General features: G+C 47.8%; 1 protein-coding gene across 1 annotated transcript; it reads right to left on the reverse strand.

Annotated features, from left to right (window-relative positions):
- Positions 1-1,855: 1,855 nt before the first annotated feature.
- On the reverse strand, positions 1,856-9,193 carry Mrps23 (mitochondrial ribosomal protein S23). Its single transcript, XM_021177094.3, has 5 exons — positions 9,080-9,193; positions 8,229-8,399; positions 3,456-3,533; positions 3,161-3,287; positions 1,856-2,704 (listed from the first exon to the last, which is right to left on the reverse strand). Exons 1-5 carry the CDS (start codon positions 9,121-9,123, stop codon positions 2,591-2,593), a joined length of 534 nt encoding a protein of 177 aa, XP_021032753.1. The 5' UTR covers positions 9,124-9,193; the 3' UTR covers positions 1,856-2,590.
- Positions 9,194-18,061: the final 8,868 nt, after the last annotated feature.

Below are 18,061 nucleotides of genomic sequence, written 5' to 3' on the forward strand. Positions count from 1 at the left end.
GTGGGATATGGGATGCTTCAGATTTTCCACAGCAGCGGGATGTAATTTGCTTCATGCTCTGGCAAGGGCGTGATTTTGCCAGCTGCAGATAGTTTACATTTGGAATTTTGGGGTCTCTTGAGAGGGTATAAATGCAAGAGCTCCAGAGGGGCGCAGTGGCTGCTTTCCCCTCCTCCCCACCCCCGCCACTGCTGCGGTTGGAGATATCCTGAAAAGATCAATATTGCCCCGAGGAACTCAACTTCCCCTAGTCAGCAGGAAGGAGTCTAAAGAGATCGACAGCCCCCTTTCCCCTCTAGCCTTCTCTCTCTCCTACCTTGCATTGGGGGTTGGAAGGGATAAGGTTGGAGGATGGTAGAACTAGGAACCCATAAAGTAGCCAGAACTCCAGCAGAGAACCTTCCATGTTCCCTCATGAAGAATTCCAGGATTAATCCAAGGAGGGCCCCACGCCCAGGAACCTCTACCGAGTTCCTGTTGTGTGAGTGGACGCATGTGCCCATGTGGAGGCCAGGTGAGCCTCAGGTGTCATCCCTCAGGTGCCACCCACCTTGGTTTTTTTTTTTTTTTTTTTTTTTTTTTAAGAGTCAGGTCTGTAATTTGGCCTGAAGCTCAAACGCTAAGCTGGCTGAACCCCAGGGACCCGCTCTCTCCTGGCATCAGGGTTGCATGTGTGGGCTGGCTTCTATTTCCCACTGGGATGCTGGAGACCATGACACCAGGAGATCTGGTTCTGCCCCTCACCAGTGGAAGCACTCAGGAGAGTGGACCCTGCACCTCACCTGGGCAGCACAGTAGGGCTGACCCTGCTTGTAGGGTTGCATGTGGGCCAGCCGCAAGGGCATGAGCGTAGGACAGCTGACCCTGGTGGTGGTGGGGATCTATGTCACAGTGGGTACCGCAGTATACGCTTTTGTCCACATTTCTTTGCTTGCAAGTGTTCGCTGCAATCAGTCGTTAGTCTGGTTCAAGGCCTCTGGCTGACTGCAACACTATCAAAACCAGGGCCTCCCCAGGACTACTCAGTTACTGCCCTGTGTCACGGAGATCCAACAACGTTGGATCTTCAGGATTGACTTCTTCAGGTGCTCCAGCAATTGATAGATGGGGTAGATGTTGTGTTGGGATAACTCAAAGCCCTGGACCTGGGCCTGGGCGGGAGCTGAGTTGGTGAGACTTCATCTCTCCCACACCCACACTACCCAGGGTGAGCTCTCCTGCACTGCCCCACCAGGTCACCCATTGCTGGCAGCCAGCAAAGGGTAGGGCCAATTCTCCAGCTCTCATACCCTCAGGCCAACTCACCCACACCCAGGCCACCATAGACAGCACTACTGTGCTGCCCAGGCAAGGTGCAGGGCCTCATCTCCCAAGGGCTGCAGCAGTGAGGGGCAGGGCCAGTTCTCTGGCTCTGATAACCTTGGGGCCAGCTCTCCTGAGTGTCCCATAGGTGGCAAGGAACAAGAGACTGGGGCAGCTTTCCCTCCCTTGGGGCTGTCTCACCCATAACCCCTGCAACCAGGGTCACCTTTCCCCAAAATCTAACCTGATATGGAACCCAATAGGTGTCTAATGTCTTTGAATGGAGATTTGCTTCTCCATCAGAAAGTGAGATTCCCCCACCCCACCCCCAGTGTGAGGAAACTAACCAGCAGCAATGCCGGAAGCAGTGGGTAACGCAGCAGAGAAACACTCCAGTTAGACTCACCCACACTCACATGCATGAGGTGGACAGGGTACAGACTGTCCTTCAGTGCAGGATGGAGAAAGGCCTGCACTCAGAACTGCGCTGAGAAGCCAGAGGCTTTAAGACTTTTGACTGCTGGATGAAACTACCCACAAATAGAGAACCAAATCACAACAGGACATCGCATTTATTCAGTCTAACACAACACAAGGAAGCAGTACCAGGGCGGCAGGATGTTTGTGGGGAAGACCACCTGAATCAGCCCCCTACCCCTGCCATCTTGGAAATCCAGTGACTAGGAAAATGTCAGTCTTTAGCTAGGTGTGGTCATTTATTCAGTCACCAAACAATTTCTAGGCAGCCTCTGAACTGTGAGCCCATGCTGATCATCTCAAGCACAATGAACCCAACCCGTGACATCCAAGGACTGGGTGTGATCTTCGTCCACATCAAACAGGCACTCGGTCTTACTGCAGCAGGAGTTGGCTGTGCCTGTCAAGATGCAGTCAATAGCTCTACAGAAAAAAAGTACAAACACCACCCACAGACACTTGGTGGAGGGACCAGACCATGTGGCCAAGTAGGATTCTGAGGGATCCAGACGAGAAGGCCAGAGAGTTCAGGTGCGGGCAGCCCAAGGCCAGCACAAGGCACCTTTAAAGGCTTCCTGGTGTTATTTACAGTTTCAAAGTCAATTTACTTTGTAAGCCTTGGAGAACCCTTTATTTAACCATGTCTTGAAATAAAAGTTCACAAAGCTGGTGGTTTCAAACCACAGTACTGAGATTCATAACATCCCGAAAACAGGGACTAAGAGAAGGCACACGTGCCTGAGAGATGGAGGCCATCAGAGTCCATCGGCTTGGGCCAGCGGTGATGGGCGTGCTCATGCGCTGAAGGGCCTCAGGGAGGGGACGGGGCTGTTTCTGGCTCCTGCTTCACCTGCCCCCGCTGCTTCAGGTCATCGTCTTCCTGAGGCTCACGTCCTTCTGATGAAGCTTGAAGTCTCACGCTGACCTGTTAGGGTTTGCAGAGAATGTGACTACCATCATCTTGCTTACAGGACCAGGAACAAGCATGCCTCTCAGATGCTGCCAGTGTACCAGTGACCAGGCACACAAACATCTATAGAACTACATCCTCAGAAGCCTAACAGCAACTCACTTGTTCCAAGCAGTGGCCGCAGAATCCCAGTATATTCAATACAACAGTATGTGACCTGAAGTTTAAGGCTGAGCCAAGGATTGGGGAAAGCAAACTACCCTGCCCATTTTATGGACAGAGAGGCAATACCAACTGAAGTGTGTGTGTGTGTGTGTGTGTGTGTGTGTGTGTATGTGTGTGTGTGTTCGTACAGGCACGTGTGCATGCATGCATGCACGCGTGAGCACACACACACACATACACACACACATGTTACTATGGAGCTACACCCCGGCCCAACAAGAACAGCTTTGACAATTAGGTACTCACAGTCCTTGCTTCTCGAACTCTTCTTAAAATGATGCCTTCTGCCAACAGAGCCTTCCCCGTTTCTACAAATAACTTCTCTTCGTCTGTTTCTCCAAGATTCTGAAGCTCAGTGTACTTCTCCACAAACCTAGAATTCCAAGCAGCCCATACTAGGCCTGTGTTGGGGCTACAGAGACATCTGCTACCCAGCACCAAGCAGGGCCCAGAGAGAGCTGCCTAGAGGTGCACCCCTCCTAGAAACAACAGCTGAACCTTCAGAGGTAGCTATATTTACTTGGGCCTGGGAAATGCTTACCGCTGACAGGTAGACTTGAAGTTTGGGTTGAGGAGATCAAAAGCTTTCTGACCAGATCCATAGGTTGCAAAGAATTTCCTAGAAAATATAGAAACAATATGAATCTCCAATCATCGGCTATGGAGAGTGAGGCAGAGGGAATACAGGATAACTGCTAGGCCCTGAGAAGTTACAGAGCCTAAGCCAAAGGACAATGCATACATCAAGTGGAGAGGAATTTCAGGGAGGCCTAACACTCCCTCACCCTTCTGCTCCACCAACTTCCCTGTCCTTCCTTGTCCCCGTTTCAGAAAACAACACTAACCAGATTCACACGTCACCACACTCAGAAATACCCCACCACCAGATAACACTACAGATGTATCACTCGTGTGTGTGTGTGTGTGTGTGTGTGTGTGTGTGTGTGTGTGTGTGTGTGACATGCGCACTGAGTGTCCAGGTGCATGTGGAGGCCAGAGTAGGACATCAAGTGTCCTCCTCTATGGCTTTCCACTTCAGTGCTGAGCCCAGGTCTCTCACCAGCCTGGATGCTCAGTGCTTGGCCTAGGCTGGCTAAACTGCTCTCAAGATCTTTCCCTCTGCCCCCGGTGCGGAGGTCAGAGGGACATGTAGGTGTGCCCAGCTTTCCACACAGGCGCAGGAGATTCACACTCAGGTCTTCATACTCTACAGCAAGTGCTCTTACACTGTTTTCAAGTCTCTAGACACATTCTTTAACTCCCCAAAAGGGGTGCCCCCTCCCTGTCTTCTAAACTGGGGAAGAATCTGCACATCAAAAAATTCATCTTTGTTGGGCCTTTGAGGTGGCCTGAGTGAGACACTTGCCATCAAACCTAAAGCCTGAGTTTGATCCTTAGAACCCACACGGTGGAAGGAGAGGATTCCTGTTAACGTGTCCTGACTCCTACATGCATGCTGTAGCATGTACTCATGCATGTACATACATGCACATCCCCATCTTAGTAAAACATAATAAAAAAATTTAACAACCCTTCTTAAGTGTGCCAGTAGCATGGAGTACCACCAGTCACACAACTATGTCATCATTCATTTACTATATGCATGGAGGTGTGTGTGCATCACTACACATCAGCACAGGTCAGAGGACAGTCTAGGGAGTAGATTTTTCTCCTTCCACCGTGTGGATCGTGGGGCTTGAACTCAGGTCATCAGGCATGGCAGCAAGCGCCTTTACCCACTGAGCCATCTTGCTGGCCCTTCAAAACCATCCTGATTGTCCCCCACTGAGGCCCAGGACCATCATCAATCAAACACTCACAGCCCTCACTTGTGTTTTTAGAAGAAATTATCTCAAATGACTGCAGAGACTGTTTCTGGTCCGCAGCCATCAAGACTGTTGTAAGAACACCTGTGCTTACTAGTGTACTGTACAAGTAAGCCCATGGAATAAATCCACAAAAAAACGTATTATGGAATCAAAGTAGGTACCTATTTATCTGAGAAACAAAACCACAAAATACCCTTCCAAACTGCCGAAGTGCTTCTTAAAGCTACTGCGCCAAATTTACACTCAAGTAAATTTTGCAATATACCAGTGTCTATTTTCCTATTTCATTCCCCTTGCCAAACTGATAAACTGAAAATTACAATAATTATAGTTTTATCACCACCAACATCCCCGCCCCCAAAGAAAAAGAAAGCCATTAGACATCTTTTTAAGTTTGAAAGCAAACCGGATTCTTCTTCTCTCAATTGTTCATGATCTTTGCCCATTGTCCTTGAAGTGGTTGCTTTGAACTAAAGATTCCTATGGGGAAACCCCACGGTCTAAGAGTAGAGACGGCAGGTCTGGCCATTCATCAGGTCACACAGACAGCCCCTAAAGCAAACAGCACTGGGGGTCCTAGGGAAAGACAGAAGGATGCTCCTTTCTGTTCTCTCCCAAGGAAGGACACAGCAAGAAGACAGCACTCTCAGAAGTGTGAGCCATCTCCAGATTCAAAGCCAGCATGATCTACAAAGCAAGTCCCACCCAAGAATCATAATGAGTCTCAAAACAAAACCACCAAAAAGGTCTGAGGTGGCAAGGTGGCTGAGTGCTTGCCTGGTCTGTATGTAAAGCTACGTTCAACTCCAGGCATAGCAAAGCACAAAGAAGCAATGCCTAAGTGGCCACGTACATGCGTCAGCCTGGAGCAGAGATGCTTGGAAAGTCTTGAGGAGCAAAGCGTACTTGTTCTACTGTCTTCAGAAAGGGCTGCACTGTAACCCTCACACTACGGGAGATAGCTCATGTCTGTAATCCAAACACTATGGAAACCAAAATAAGAAGTTGCACAAATGTCTCAAAAAGCACACCACCAAAAAAACCTAGTTCAACCAAAAGAAGTGGAGGGGAAAAAAAATTAAAAATAAAAAAAATTAAATTAAATTTAAAAAAAAAGCTAGTTCAATCTTGACTCTCCATCCTCGGCTGTTCAGTGTCTTCAGCTAGCCCAACGGATACATCTAGTCATTAAGCCACTGATGTTTTCATCAACAGAGGGTTATGAACAATCTGAAAGGCCATGAACTGGGCTAGACACCGAGATTAGCAGTGAGCGGGACAGCACATGGTCCCTGGTAGGTTTGGGTTTTGCTTGTTTTAGGGTAGGGTGACAGAGAGACAAAAGAGCCTAAGGCCTCATACATGCTAGCTCAGCACTATACCCCTGAAATACGGCCCGTGGTGGCATGAAACTGAGTTATGCTATGTAACCCAGGCTGTCCTCAAGCTCCTGACCCACCTGCTTTACCTGCTAGGTGCTGGGGTCACACGTGTGAGCTAGCATGTCTACCGAGAGTGTGACATCTAAACTTTTCTTTACTAGTTAAAAGAAAAACAACTGGGCTATATAATCTTTAAAAAAAAAAAATCAGCCCATTTTCCAACTTTATTTAGAAAAGTGGAAAGCAAATTAAAGAACACATAGTTTACCAGGCAGTGGTGGCGCACGCCTTTAATCCCAGCACTTGGGAGGCAGAGGCAGGCGGATTTCTGAGTTCGAGGCCAGCCTGGTCTACAAAGTGAGTTCCAGGACAGCCAGGGCTACACAGAGAAACCCTGTCTTGAAAAACCAAAAAAAAAAAAAAAAAAAAAAAAAAAAGAAAAGAAAAAAGAAAAAAAGAAAGGAAAAGAAAAGAAGAAAAGGAAAGAAAAGAAACTGCAAGACCTCTGGCCTCCAGAGGGCGCCTGCACTCACATGCACCAACACAAAGACAAGTTATTAAAAATAAATTTTAAAGATAGCAAAATACTTAAAAAAAAAAAAAAAAACACTTCCTGTGGTGGCGCACGCCTTTAATCCCAGCCCTTGAGAGGTAGAGGCAGGTGGATTTCTGAGTTCGAGGCCAGCCTGGTCTACAGAGTGAGTTCCAGGAGACAGCCAGGGCTGTATAGAGAAACCCTGTCTCGAAAAACCAAAAAACCAAAAAACAAAAACAAAAACAAAAAACCCAAAAAACCAAAAAAAACCACTTCCTTCACCTTTACAACTCTAATATACTAGTATTTTGTCTTACAATGTTAAACAAGATTACGGGGCCAATGTTTTCAAAGTGACAGCTAGGTACCAGGAGCTATCTTCAAGGCACTACCTCAGAAGAGGGCTGTAGGTGCCTTTCCTCTTTATTCTTTTCTCTTTATTCTTTCCCTTGCTTCTCAATTTTCTACAAGAAATGTGCATTAATATGCCAGGCATGGCGATACAAGCCTGTAACACCGGGATTCCAGAGGCAGAGGCAGGAAGATCAAGACCTTGTCCCAAGAGGAACAAAAGGAAGAAATAGATGCTAAAGAAATAAAGTATGCAGGGCTGGAGAGATGGCTCAGCGGTTAAGAGCACTGATTTCTCTTCCGAAGGTCCTGAGTTCAAATCCCAGAAACCACATGGCGGCTAACAACTATCTGTAATGAGACCTGACGCTCCTTTCTGGTGTGTCTGAAGACAGCTACAGTGTACTTATATATAATAATAAATAAATCTTTTTTTTTTTTTAAAAAGAAAGAAAGTACAAAAGCACGCACTTTCCTTCAGATGTCATGGTTACTATAAAGTGCTTTGACCTTCTGAGCATCCTTTCCAGGGCGGCTTCGATAACTGTTAGACATTAAATCCTCAGACCATATTCCACCTATTTCCACTTCCAAAGAACCTACTGTTATAGCACTAAGTGTGGAGCCAGATGTGATTCTCAGATCCACCAGCCTCTGGGGTGGCCATAGGTGGTTAACCTCCTTGAACCTGACAGTTCTCTTGAATAACACAGAGGCAATGATACCTGCCTTCGAAGACAGGGTTGGAGTAATAAAGTCTATGAGCTGATGTTTGTCAAGGGCTGAGCAACTACCTCATACAGAACAGAGGCCAGTTAACAAACACTTTATCTGCAACTTTGTCAGTTTAGAGTCTCCAGACTCCACTTCTGTTTCTGGGCTAGAGAGATGGCTCAGTGGTTAAGAGCACTGACTGCTCTTCCAGAGGTCCTGAGTTCAATTCTCACCAACCAAATGGTGGCTTACAACCATCTGTAATGCGATCTGACACCCTCTTCTGGTATATCCGAAGACAGCTACAGTGTACTCCTATACATAAATAAATCGTAAAACAAACCAACAAACCAACCCTGAACTTCTGTTTCCTCTCACCACAAGGGAGAAGTGAGATGTCATGATTTTTCTTGCTATACAAGACCAACCCCACAGACTTCTACATGAGCCTTCCTCTCTGAAGGTCTGCTGCACCCTACTCACTATAGGGGATAGACACTTACGCTCGAATCTGATCCTCCTGGTAAAAGATGTCCTGGATGTCAGCTTTGGCTTTGCCATACCGCAAGCGGGGCCTTTGGAAGACAGGCTCTCTCAGGGGTGGAAAGGCCTTATATATGTCATACCACAGTGGCTTCTCTTTCAACACCCCGGCCCGCATCAGATCCCTCGTCCTTAGAAAGGGAACAGAACCAAGGTCAGTCGGTTACCACAGGGTTGTAAAGTCTGAATCAACTTAAACGAAGGAAAGAGCAGCCTGGTAGGGGTGAGCTGAAATGGACCTCCCGCCTAAAGGAGGCACGGCCAATACACACAGCAACCTAGCATGGCCACAGTGTTAAGTCCTGTTGGTTAGCTCTCATGTAGCCTAGGCTAGCCTTAAACTCAAGCGTGTAGCCAAGGATGACCTTGAATTTAGTGCCTCCCTGCACTTCCCTAGAGCTAGGATTACAGCGTGTCCACGCAGGCTTTTTATTTTGACATAAGTCCACCAGTAGCCTCGTTACGAAGCCAGGTTGGCCCCGGTCTTGTGGCAATCCTCCTGCCTCGCCTTCTAAGTGCCAAGACTACGCGGGCGAGCCACGACACACAGCTTCCATCTTCTTGCTCGGGTCCCAACCCCCAGCCCACCCACCGTTCCATAGTGAAAAAGCAAGACCTGTCCAGTCAGACGAAATGGGGTGGCGAGCACAATCTGACAGGACAGAAATCCAAGGGGATAGAGACAAACCACACCGATTCCGTGCCAAGGGCATCACCCGGCTCGGACACCCGCAACGGCGTTCCCTAAGGATATGCCAGGAGGGTCGTGACCCGCTAGGCACCCTGCCCTCGCCCAACTCGGAGCACGCACCGGGAGAACACGTTCCCCACAGTCTCCAGCCGGCTCCCCGCCATGGCCACTTGGGCTAGAAAGCCTCGGGCTGTTACCGGAAGCGGAAGCGGCAGCAAGCAAGCCAAGGGGGGACAAGCGGCTGGCCGAGCGGAGGATGACAGTCCCGCCTCAACGTCATTCGGAGGGCGGAACCAGGCAGAAGCAAACGATGGGCTGAGCGGGAGCGCTCAGGTCCTGCGTCCGGGTGGGTGGGGGTGGGGGGTGTTCGGGGGGGGGTGTTCAGATACGAGTAATCGATTCCGGAGCCAAAAGAGCGGGAGCGCGCCAAAGCTGCGCCAAGAGTAGCAAACGACCCGTCCTGGGGAAAGATGGAGTGTGGCGCCTGCTTTCTTCTAACTTTGCAAAGCTTCCTCCTCTCTGGCAGGGTGGAGGGAATACAGTGTGGAGCTCGCGGGGATGCGGCACATCCAACAGTCAGGAGCAGCCAGCCAATAAGACATTTGAGGACACCAGGCTCGACTGGGCCTAATCTTAGAAACTGAGACCCAAATAGGGGCGAAGTAACTTTTCCAAGTGACACGAGCCTCCAGGCCTCCTTCCTCGGCCTTTTGCGCCTTAAGCGGGGCTCAGCGGAGCAGTCTGTTTTCACGCCCAGTGGAAAGCTGCCTGCAAGTAGCAGTTCCTCCGCTGGAGGCGTCCCTCGCCCGCCCGCTAGCTCTGGAGTTTTAAGAAGTAAAAGCCCAGAATGAATGCATTCGGAGGAAGAAAATAAAAACCTGGGGGAACGTAGTCTGTCATTGTTCAACTGTTCAAAATATGGGTTTGGAGGAATATCCGTTCCTCCAAGGAGAAGCACCCCTTAGAAATTTCATCAGGGTATTTGTGCGAAGATCATCATGGTTGATCGTAGTGACAAGATTTTAAAAACAACAAAACAAAAACAAAACATCGGGCTGGAGAAAGAGCTCATCAGTTAAGAGCACTGACTGCTCTTCCAGAGGACCCAGATTCGAGTTCTAGCACCCACAGGGTGACATAACCACCTGTCACTCTAGTCCCTGGGGATTTGATGTCCTCTTCTGAACGCTGCAGGCACCAGGCATGTACGTAGTGTACAGACTTATGTGCATGCAAAATACTGATACACATAAAATTAATTAAAATTCATCATATGATCAGGAGGTGGTGGGTCATACCTTTAATCCCAGAACTCAGGAGACAGAGGCGAACGATCTCTGAGTTTGAGGCCAGTCTGGTGGTGTACAGATCAAGTTGCAGGACAGCCAGGGCTACACAGTGAAATGCTGTCTAAGAAAAAAAAACAAAAAACAAAAAACAGAAGAGCAACAACAAATATTTCATCAAATGAAAAGTAGTAGAGGATGTTAGCACACGCCTTTGATCCCAGCACTTGAGATGCAGAGGCAGGCAGATATTGAATATCTGTAAGTTAGAGGCCAGCCTGACCTACATGGTGAGTTTCAGAAGCCAAGGCTGTGTAGAGAGAGACCCTATCTCAAAATAGGCTGGAAAGTTAGGGTTTGTGCATTCTAAACCTATGCACCTGGTAAAATCAACAAGCTAGGACCATCTGTATTTACCTACCTACATTAATGCCCATGGCTTGGGGTTAAATGAAACACTGCAGAAATATGTGTGTGGGAACGCAATCTGTAAGGGCGGGGACGGGGGGGGGAGGGGCTGGAGAGATGGCTGAGCGGTTAAGAGCACTGACTGCTCTTCTGAAGGTCCTGAGTTCAAATCCCAGCAACCAGATGGTGACTCACAACCATCCGCAATAAGATCTTATGCCCTCTTCTGGTGTGTCTCAAGACAACTACTCAGATATAATAATAAATAAATTTTTAAAAAAAAAGGAAGGAAAAGGGAAAATATCCACAAGTGCCAAAGTTTGTAGGAGGATAAAATCTGGGACTGTGAACTTCACTTATCCACAGGACAAAAATACAAGGGTGAAGTCAGAGCTAGCTCTCTCTCAATCTCTCTCAATCTCTGTCTCTCTCTCTCTCTCTCTCTCTCTCTCTCTCTCTCTCTCTCTCTCTCTCTCTCTCTTTCTCTCCTAGTCTCAGAGATTGCCTTGTGGAGAGTTTGTATTCATATGTAAACTCTATGCCCCAATGGATGTTTTGAATCACATGTGAGGTCTCCAAGGAACCCATTATCTTTCTTTGTCCTTAGGAAAGAGCATGAAGTCATGTCAAAACCCTCCCACTCTAAGGGAGGCCCCAGAAAGGGAGGCAGCGAAAGTTTTCAGAGCAGTTGCCACTTGTGTTATCTCACAGATAACTCTGCCCACCCACAGGGTAGCTATTATCATCCTCATTATAGATGAGAAGGCAAAGCCGCAGGAACTTAAGTACCTCTGTCTGATATGTAACAGATTGAACCCAGCTCTACCAGGGCACTTTCCTGTATCCCACAGTGCTACCTTAACTAGCCTAAAAGAGATGACTAGGGAGATGAAAGACTTTAACAAAACCTTCCTTCCACGCAGGAAATACAATGATCCGAGGCCTGGCCTGAGAAGTGGACATTTCTGCTACCTCAAGACTCGGGAACAGAGTCTAGAGAGGTGGCAAAGCAGTTACAAGCATATATTGCTCTTTCAGAGAACTTAGTTCACTTCCTAGCATGACAAGAGCCTGTTACTCCAACTCCAAGGAGATCTGATGCCTCTGGAGTTGCTGGGCACCAGCAGCACTTGTACTACACACACGGGGGTGGGGGAGTAAAAATAAAATAATTCATCCAGGTGGTGGTGGCGCACACCTGTAATCCCAGCACTTGGGAGGCAGAGGCAGGTGGATCCTGAGTTTGAGGCCAGCTTGGTTTACAGACAAGTTCCCAATAGCCAGAAAAACACAAAGAAACCCTGTCGGGAAAGTATACACACACACACACACACACACACGCATGTCTTCAAGTCCACTACCTATAAACCAGAACCATAGATGTAATCTAAAAAAGGAAGAAAGAAAAGAAAAGAGACTCTGACCTCTAGGTCAGCTATGAAGGCTCAAGGTCCTAGTTCCTGAGATCTGGGGTAGTCAGCTCTGGGGAGTAAACATGCTCCTAGCTAAATATAACCTTCCCAGCCCTCAACAACTTTCTAATTCTGTCCATGTCAGAACTATCTGCTGGCCTTGCCTAGAATCAGCGCGGCCTATGATGGGAAAGCATTGGAAAGGCTTATTCCAAGTTCATGGAGGAAAGTCAAAGACGAAACTTTCCAATTCAGAAGCAATCACAAGTGTGTGTTTGGCAGGGGTCTCTAAATTATCTTGGAGTTTTTGAAATTTCCCTTGCCATGTTTAATCCTTCCTGTAACAGAAAGAAAAGAATATTGGTGGGCAGAGAGAAGGACTCAGGGATGTGGGGACCTGGCTGATCAGAAGTTCACACCCAAGATGTGTTCACTCATAACCCAAGATGAGGTTGTTGGGTAGCTGAGAACAGAAAGAGCAGAACTGAGGCTCTCTGTCTTGTAGACTAGGCTAAGGTACACAGTAAATGCTAGCCAGCAACTGACCCATGGTGGTTATAGTGCCACTGTTGTGAGGTCATCTGGGAGTGCAGCTGATGACATCTCACAGGTGGCCTTATGGAAGATGGGGGTGAGCTTAGCACCTCACTTGCAAGTACTCTTCTGCTAAGTCCTACCTACCCCTGCCCCTACCCCTCTTCTCATGTTTTACTTAGACAAGATCTCACTAAGTTTCCCAGGCTGGCCTTGCACTTGTGATCCTTCTAGCTTAGCCTCCAAAGTAGCCTGAATTGCAAGCCTGTACAAGACCTGAAATTGTTGGTTTTTCCCCCCTTGAAAAGTGATCCATTCTTTCCACTTAGCACTTAAACACAAGCTCTCACCTGACTAAGTGTTCTAATGAACCATCTCTTCCACCCCTTGCTTGTTTTTGCTGTTGTTGCTGCTGCTCTTTGTTTATAGATGCCTCACTAAGTAGCCTGGCTGGCCTGGAAATACAGAGATCTACCTGCATCTGCCTCCTCAGTGCTGGCATTAAAGGTGTGCACCACTGTGCCGATTGTGGTGGTGGTGGTTTATCGAGATGGGCTGCATCTAGAAGTGCAGTTCTGTTGGTAGAGTGCTTATGTAGTCCCCACAAAGTACAGCATCAAATAGAACAGGACGTAATGACGTGGAACAGTCACCCCAGGTCTCCAGAGGCAGAAGTGAGAGACTCAGAAGCTGAAGGCCATCCCCAGTGACAAAGGAACTTGGAGACCAAATTTCTGTGTGTGGGTTGCACCCACCAGCTCCTCACTCTCTGCTCCCAGCTAGATTCTAGTTGATTCTGAAATTGGAGGCACAAGCAGGGAGTGGAAGGAAGGAGTGTGGAGGTGAGCGTTGGCCCATCCCCTACTCCATCCCTGCACACTCTGAGAACGTAAGGTCACATAGCTTACCCTGAGCCACTCTGCACAGTTATTCCTCAGACCAGGTTCAGCTCATTGACCTGTGCTCTTGGCATCCAGTCTACATACCCACTCCCACATGGCTTCCATATATTCTGCCAATGTCTGTGTAAATAACACCCCTGCTTAAGTAGTGCATGGGAATTTGTCAGACAAAGAGAACACTGGAAATGCCAGCCTCTTGTTAAAATCATGAAAACTCCTAGCCTTGTGTGCTGGAGAGCTTGGTTCATGGTAACCAGGCGACTGCTTCATTTAAATAATAGAAAATTATGAAAGGGGTACCCTCCAGAAGACAACCCATGGGCGTTGGTTCTCTGCTTTCTCTGTGTAGAGGCCAAGGTTGAATTCACGTGCCCCAGCTTGGCATCAAGTGCCCTTACCTGCTGAGCCATCACCTTGGCTCTAGCAATTGCTTTAAATGGGAGGAAAGAAATAGTATGTATTCATACACAGTATAAGAATTATAAGGTTGCACAACCTGGACTACATAATGTGTCCCAAGCCAGCTTGGACTACAGAAAGAGACCCTGTCTTAAAACACACACACACACACACCTCTACTAAGGTGAGGAGGGCACAAGGCAGGGAAGAGAGGGTGTGGTCCCCTTGCTCTTCTCCAGGCTGTGGGGTCCCTGGTTTCCTTTCTAGCTAAGCATGCCCTCTAGAGTGCCCATGTCTGCAGTCCCCACCATACCCAGCCACATGCTGTTAGTGCTCCAACATAGTCTTTCCCTCTCAATTCTGTCTGTTTACTTGTCTGAGTCTCTCTCCCTGGGCCTCTTTCGGGGCAGGAACTGGGCCTGTCTCTGCCCACACCCAGCCTGGGGCAGGGCTCACCACTGGTTCTTAGTGAGTTTTCTAGTGAACAGCATGGATAAATAAAGCCAAGTCAGGACAAATGAGGGTGTAGTGACCACAGGCCACTTATGCCTGCCTGCACACATCTTGGCCACCTGAACCCTTTGAGGCCTTGCCAAAACACAGTCTGTGTGGAGGCATTTTCCTACCCCACCATGCATTGAGTGTGTCCTTCACTTTTACCTGTGGCTGCCCACTGCCTCAGCAATGAATAAATACTTTTTATAGTCCTCTGGGGCTTCCGCTTTGGTTTCTGTAAAATGGAGATAACCATAGCACCAAACAGAAAGCCTGTTTTCTATTTTTTTTTTTTTTCGTTTTTTCGAGACAGGGTTTCTCTGTGTAGCCCTGGCTGTCCTGGCACTCACTTTGTAGACCAGGCTGGCCTTGAACTCAGAAATCTGCCTGCCTCTGCCTCCCGAGTGCTGGGATTAAAGGCGTGCGCCACCACGCCCGGCTGAAAGCCTGTTTTCTATGAGTGTTTGTGCCTGCTTGGAATCTCAGCACTTGGGAGGTGGAGGCAAGAGGATCTCAAGTTCAGAACCATCTGGACTACAGTGAGATCCTTTCTCAGGGGCAGGAGTTGAAAGAACCTTGTTGTGAAGAGTCAATGCATTAACGCTGCAAAGCATTTGCGCAGTGAACATAACTAACGATGATTTCTGAACACTCCACACTTAGGAGCAGAGTGAAATCACAGCTAACAATTCACAAGACATTCACAGTCACTCTCCACTCACTAGCGATTGCCCTGAGGAAGACACCAGCACAGACAAAGGAGACAGCGACACTCTGTGCCCATAACTGCCCTGGAGGTCTGTGTGACTTTGTCTCCTCTCTGTCACCAAGGAAAGAGGAGTGGCTGAGCCTGAGCCACATTCCATTGGAGTTTATGCTAATTAGACACATTTGGAGGGCTTTCTTGGCAGGTATTTCTGGGTGTGTAAATCTGGGGGAAGCTCCTAGGGAATTTGAGAAGGCAGATTCTGTTTAGGTTGGCCTGGACTGGGGGCTTGAACTACTCTTCTCTTCTCTTCTCTTCTCTTCTCTTCTCTTCTCTTCTCTTCTCTTCTCTTCTCTTCTCTTCTCTTCTCTTCTCTTCTTTGGACTCTGTTACAGATGGCTGTGAGCCACCATGTGGTTGCTGGGAATTGAACTCAAGACCTCTAGACAAACAGCAGTCAGTGCTCCCAACCGCTGAGCCATCTCTCCAGCCCTTGAACTGCATGTCTAACAAGCTTCTGGGTTGGCAGCCAGTCTGCTAGTCTGCAAATAGGGTAATCAGCTTTCTCAAGCTTACAGTGTAAGTTGGAATGGACTTTCTTGGTTCTAGCGTTGGGAGTTTTGGATCCAGGACACCCTTTGAATGACAAGGTCACAGCAAGGCAGGCTTCTGTAGAGTTCAAGCTTCACAGCTGTTCACTCTAGAGTCCCTAGAAGAATCCTCTTGACATGATGTTCCCTGTTTAATTAATGATCCCGAGGGCTGGCACACTCTTTAATCCCAGCACCTTGGAGGCAGGAGCAGACAGATCTCTGAGTCTGGGGCCAGCCTGGTCTACAAAGCAACTTCCAGAACAGCCGGGCATACACAGTGAGATCCTCTCTGAAACAACAGCAAATCTAGAATTGACAACCATAGGTTGACTGTGTCCCCTGCCCCCGGGTAGAGTAGGGCTTGCCTTATGGATCCTGAAGCTTACATAACTTCAGTGACATTTTACATTTAAAAACATCTTTGTTTCGCAATTTCCACCAAATATGGCTATATGAACAAACCTTGGTCTCTGTATGGCTTGAAGCCAAAGATGAACTCTTGGCCTCTTGCAAAAAAAAAAAAAAAATGTTCCACTTTTCTGTGGTCAGTGACATCCACTTCTGCAAAATGACCACCTGGTGGCAGTAGGATTCCATAGACCCTTTTCTTTCTTTCTTTTTTTTTTTTTTTTTTGGTTTTTCGAGACAGGGTTTCTCTGTGTAGCCCAGGCTGGCCTGGAACTCACTTTGTAGACCAGGCTGGCCTTAACTCAGAAATCTGCCTGCCTCTGCCTCCCGAGTGCTGGGATTAAAGGCGTGCGCCACCACGCCCGGCGACCCTTTTCTTATACACACACACACACACACACACACACTCGCCAGAAATTTCCAGCGTTCTCCTAGCTGGCCCAGATGACTAATCCAACAAATGAATCTATGCTGTGATAATGGGCAGAAGGAGTCTGTGTGCTTCTCTCTCAATAGCAGCTTACTGGATATGCTTAAGAGATTGTTTGGAAACCCAGATAAAGAATGCTAGTTGGGGAGTTCCGGACACTTTGCTGGGTCACAGACATTCTGGGAAGTGGTTTTGAGCAGGTAGGCCCTTTCTGTTCGTCACACATGGTATCCACGTGGGGATCCTGGATCTTATCACCTGTCCTCCTCTTGTCTGCCAGCAGGTAGCTTAGCACTGAGGTATCAACTCTGAAATTCTCCTGCTGAGGTTCAAATCCAGGGATACTTACTAAGGGTGGAGATCACATAAGAGGCCCAACTTCATCTCTAGACCTCCCTGCACCTCCATTTCCTGGTGCGTAAAAAAATGGGAGTAACAATGATTTTGTATTCTATTGCTGGGTTGGGTACAATAAAACACATAAGGCACCCCCAGGAGAGTGGCCAGCAGACAGTGAACCCCAATAACTGCTATCATCATTGCACCTCACACCCTACCTGCCCCTTGTTCTTCAGGACAAATTCTCTGACCATTATGGCCCACTCCTGAGCAGTGCTTCAAGACAACCAGGGGACAGAAGTTGAGACTCAATGTAATCACACCAGTTCTTCTGTATACACTGCTTATCAGATCCCATGACTTTCTTGCAAGTTGAGGCCATTGCCCAGGGATGCTAAAATGTATGAAGGGCCAGGGGCACTGGCAGGCTTGGAATCCAGACAGAATTTTTACAGAAATCTTTGAGTGTCACCTTATGACACTCAGGAGCACACGTGTGATCACCAGGAGCTTAACATGTGCAGATGAACATGATGTCCAAGGGCTGATGGCTGTGGTCAGGGACAGGCTGTCTCCACTTCTTGGTCTGGTCTTTACACTCTTTAACCTGGTAATGTCTTTCCCCAGACCCCTCATTCTATGGTGTAGTTACAATCACCTTCAGACTTTCTTATACTAATAGGAAAAATGGCACATTGGCTCTAAGAACTTTCCTGTAAATTAGAATCACCTGAGATTTTACAATCAAATTCCCAGGCTAAATTGCAAACCAAGTACAATATGGTGTAGAGGATGCACGCATTCTAAAGTGCAAATCTCAGACCTGTGGACGTTTTGGGCTACAATGTTCATAAGACACTTGAATTAAAACATAATTTCAGTGCTTTGGGAGCTGTCTTTTTCTTTTTACTTTTTAAAGATTTATTTATTTTTTATTTTATGTGTGTAAGTACACTATAGCTGTTGCTGTCTTCAGACACACCAGAAGAGGGCATCGGATCCCTTTACAGATGGTTGTGAGCCACCATGTGGTTGCTGGGAATTGAACTCAGGAACTCTGGAGGAGCAGCCAGTGCTTTTAACTGCTGAGCCATCTCTCCAGACCCAGGGGAGATGTCTTTTTAAGTTTCTGTTTATTACAATTGTGTGTATGCTCCTGCGGGCACATGCCAAGGCCTGTGCTCGGAGGT

Source organism: Mus caroli, unplaced genomic scaffold (assembly GCF_978045245.1).
Source record: "Mus caroli unplaced genomic scaffold, Mus_caroli_1 scaffold_13, whole genome shotgun sequence".
Classification (NCBI taxonomy): domain Eukaryota; kingdom Metazoa; phylum Chordata; class Mammalia; order Rodentia; family Muridae; genus Mus; species Mus caroli.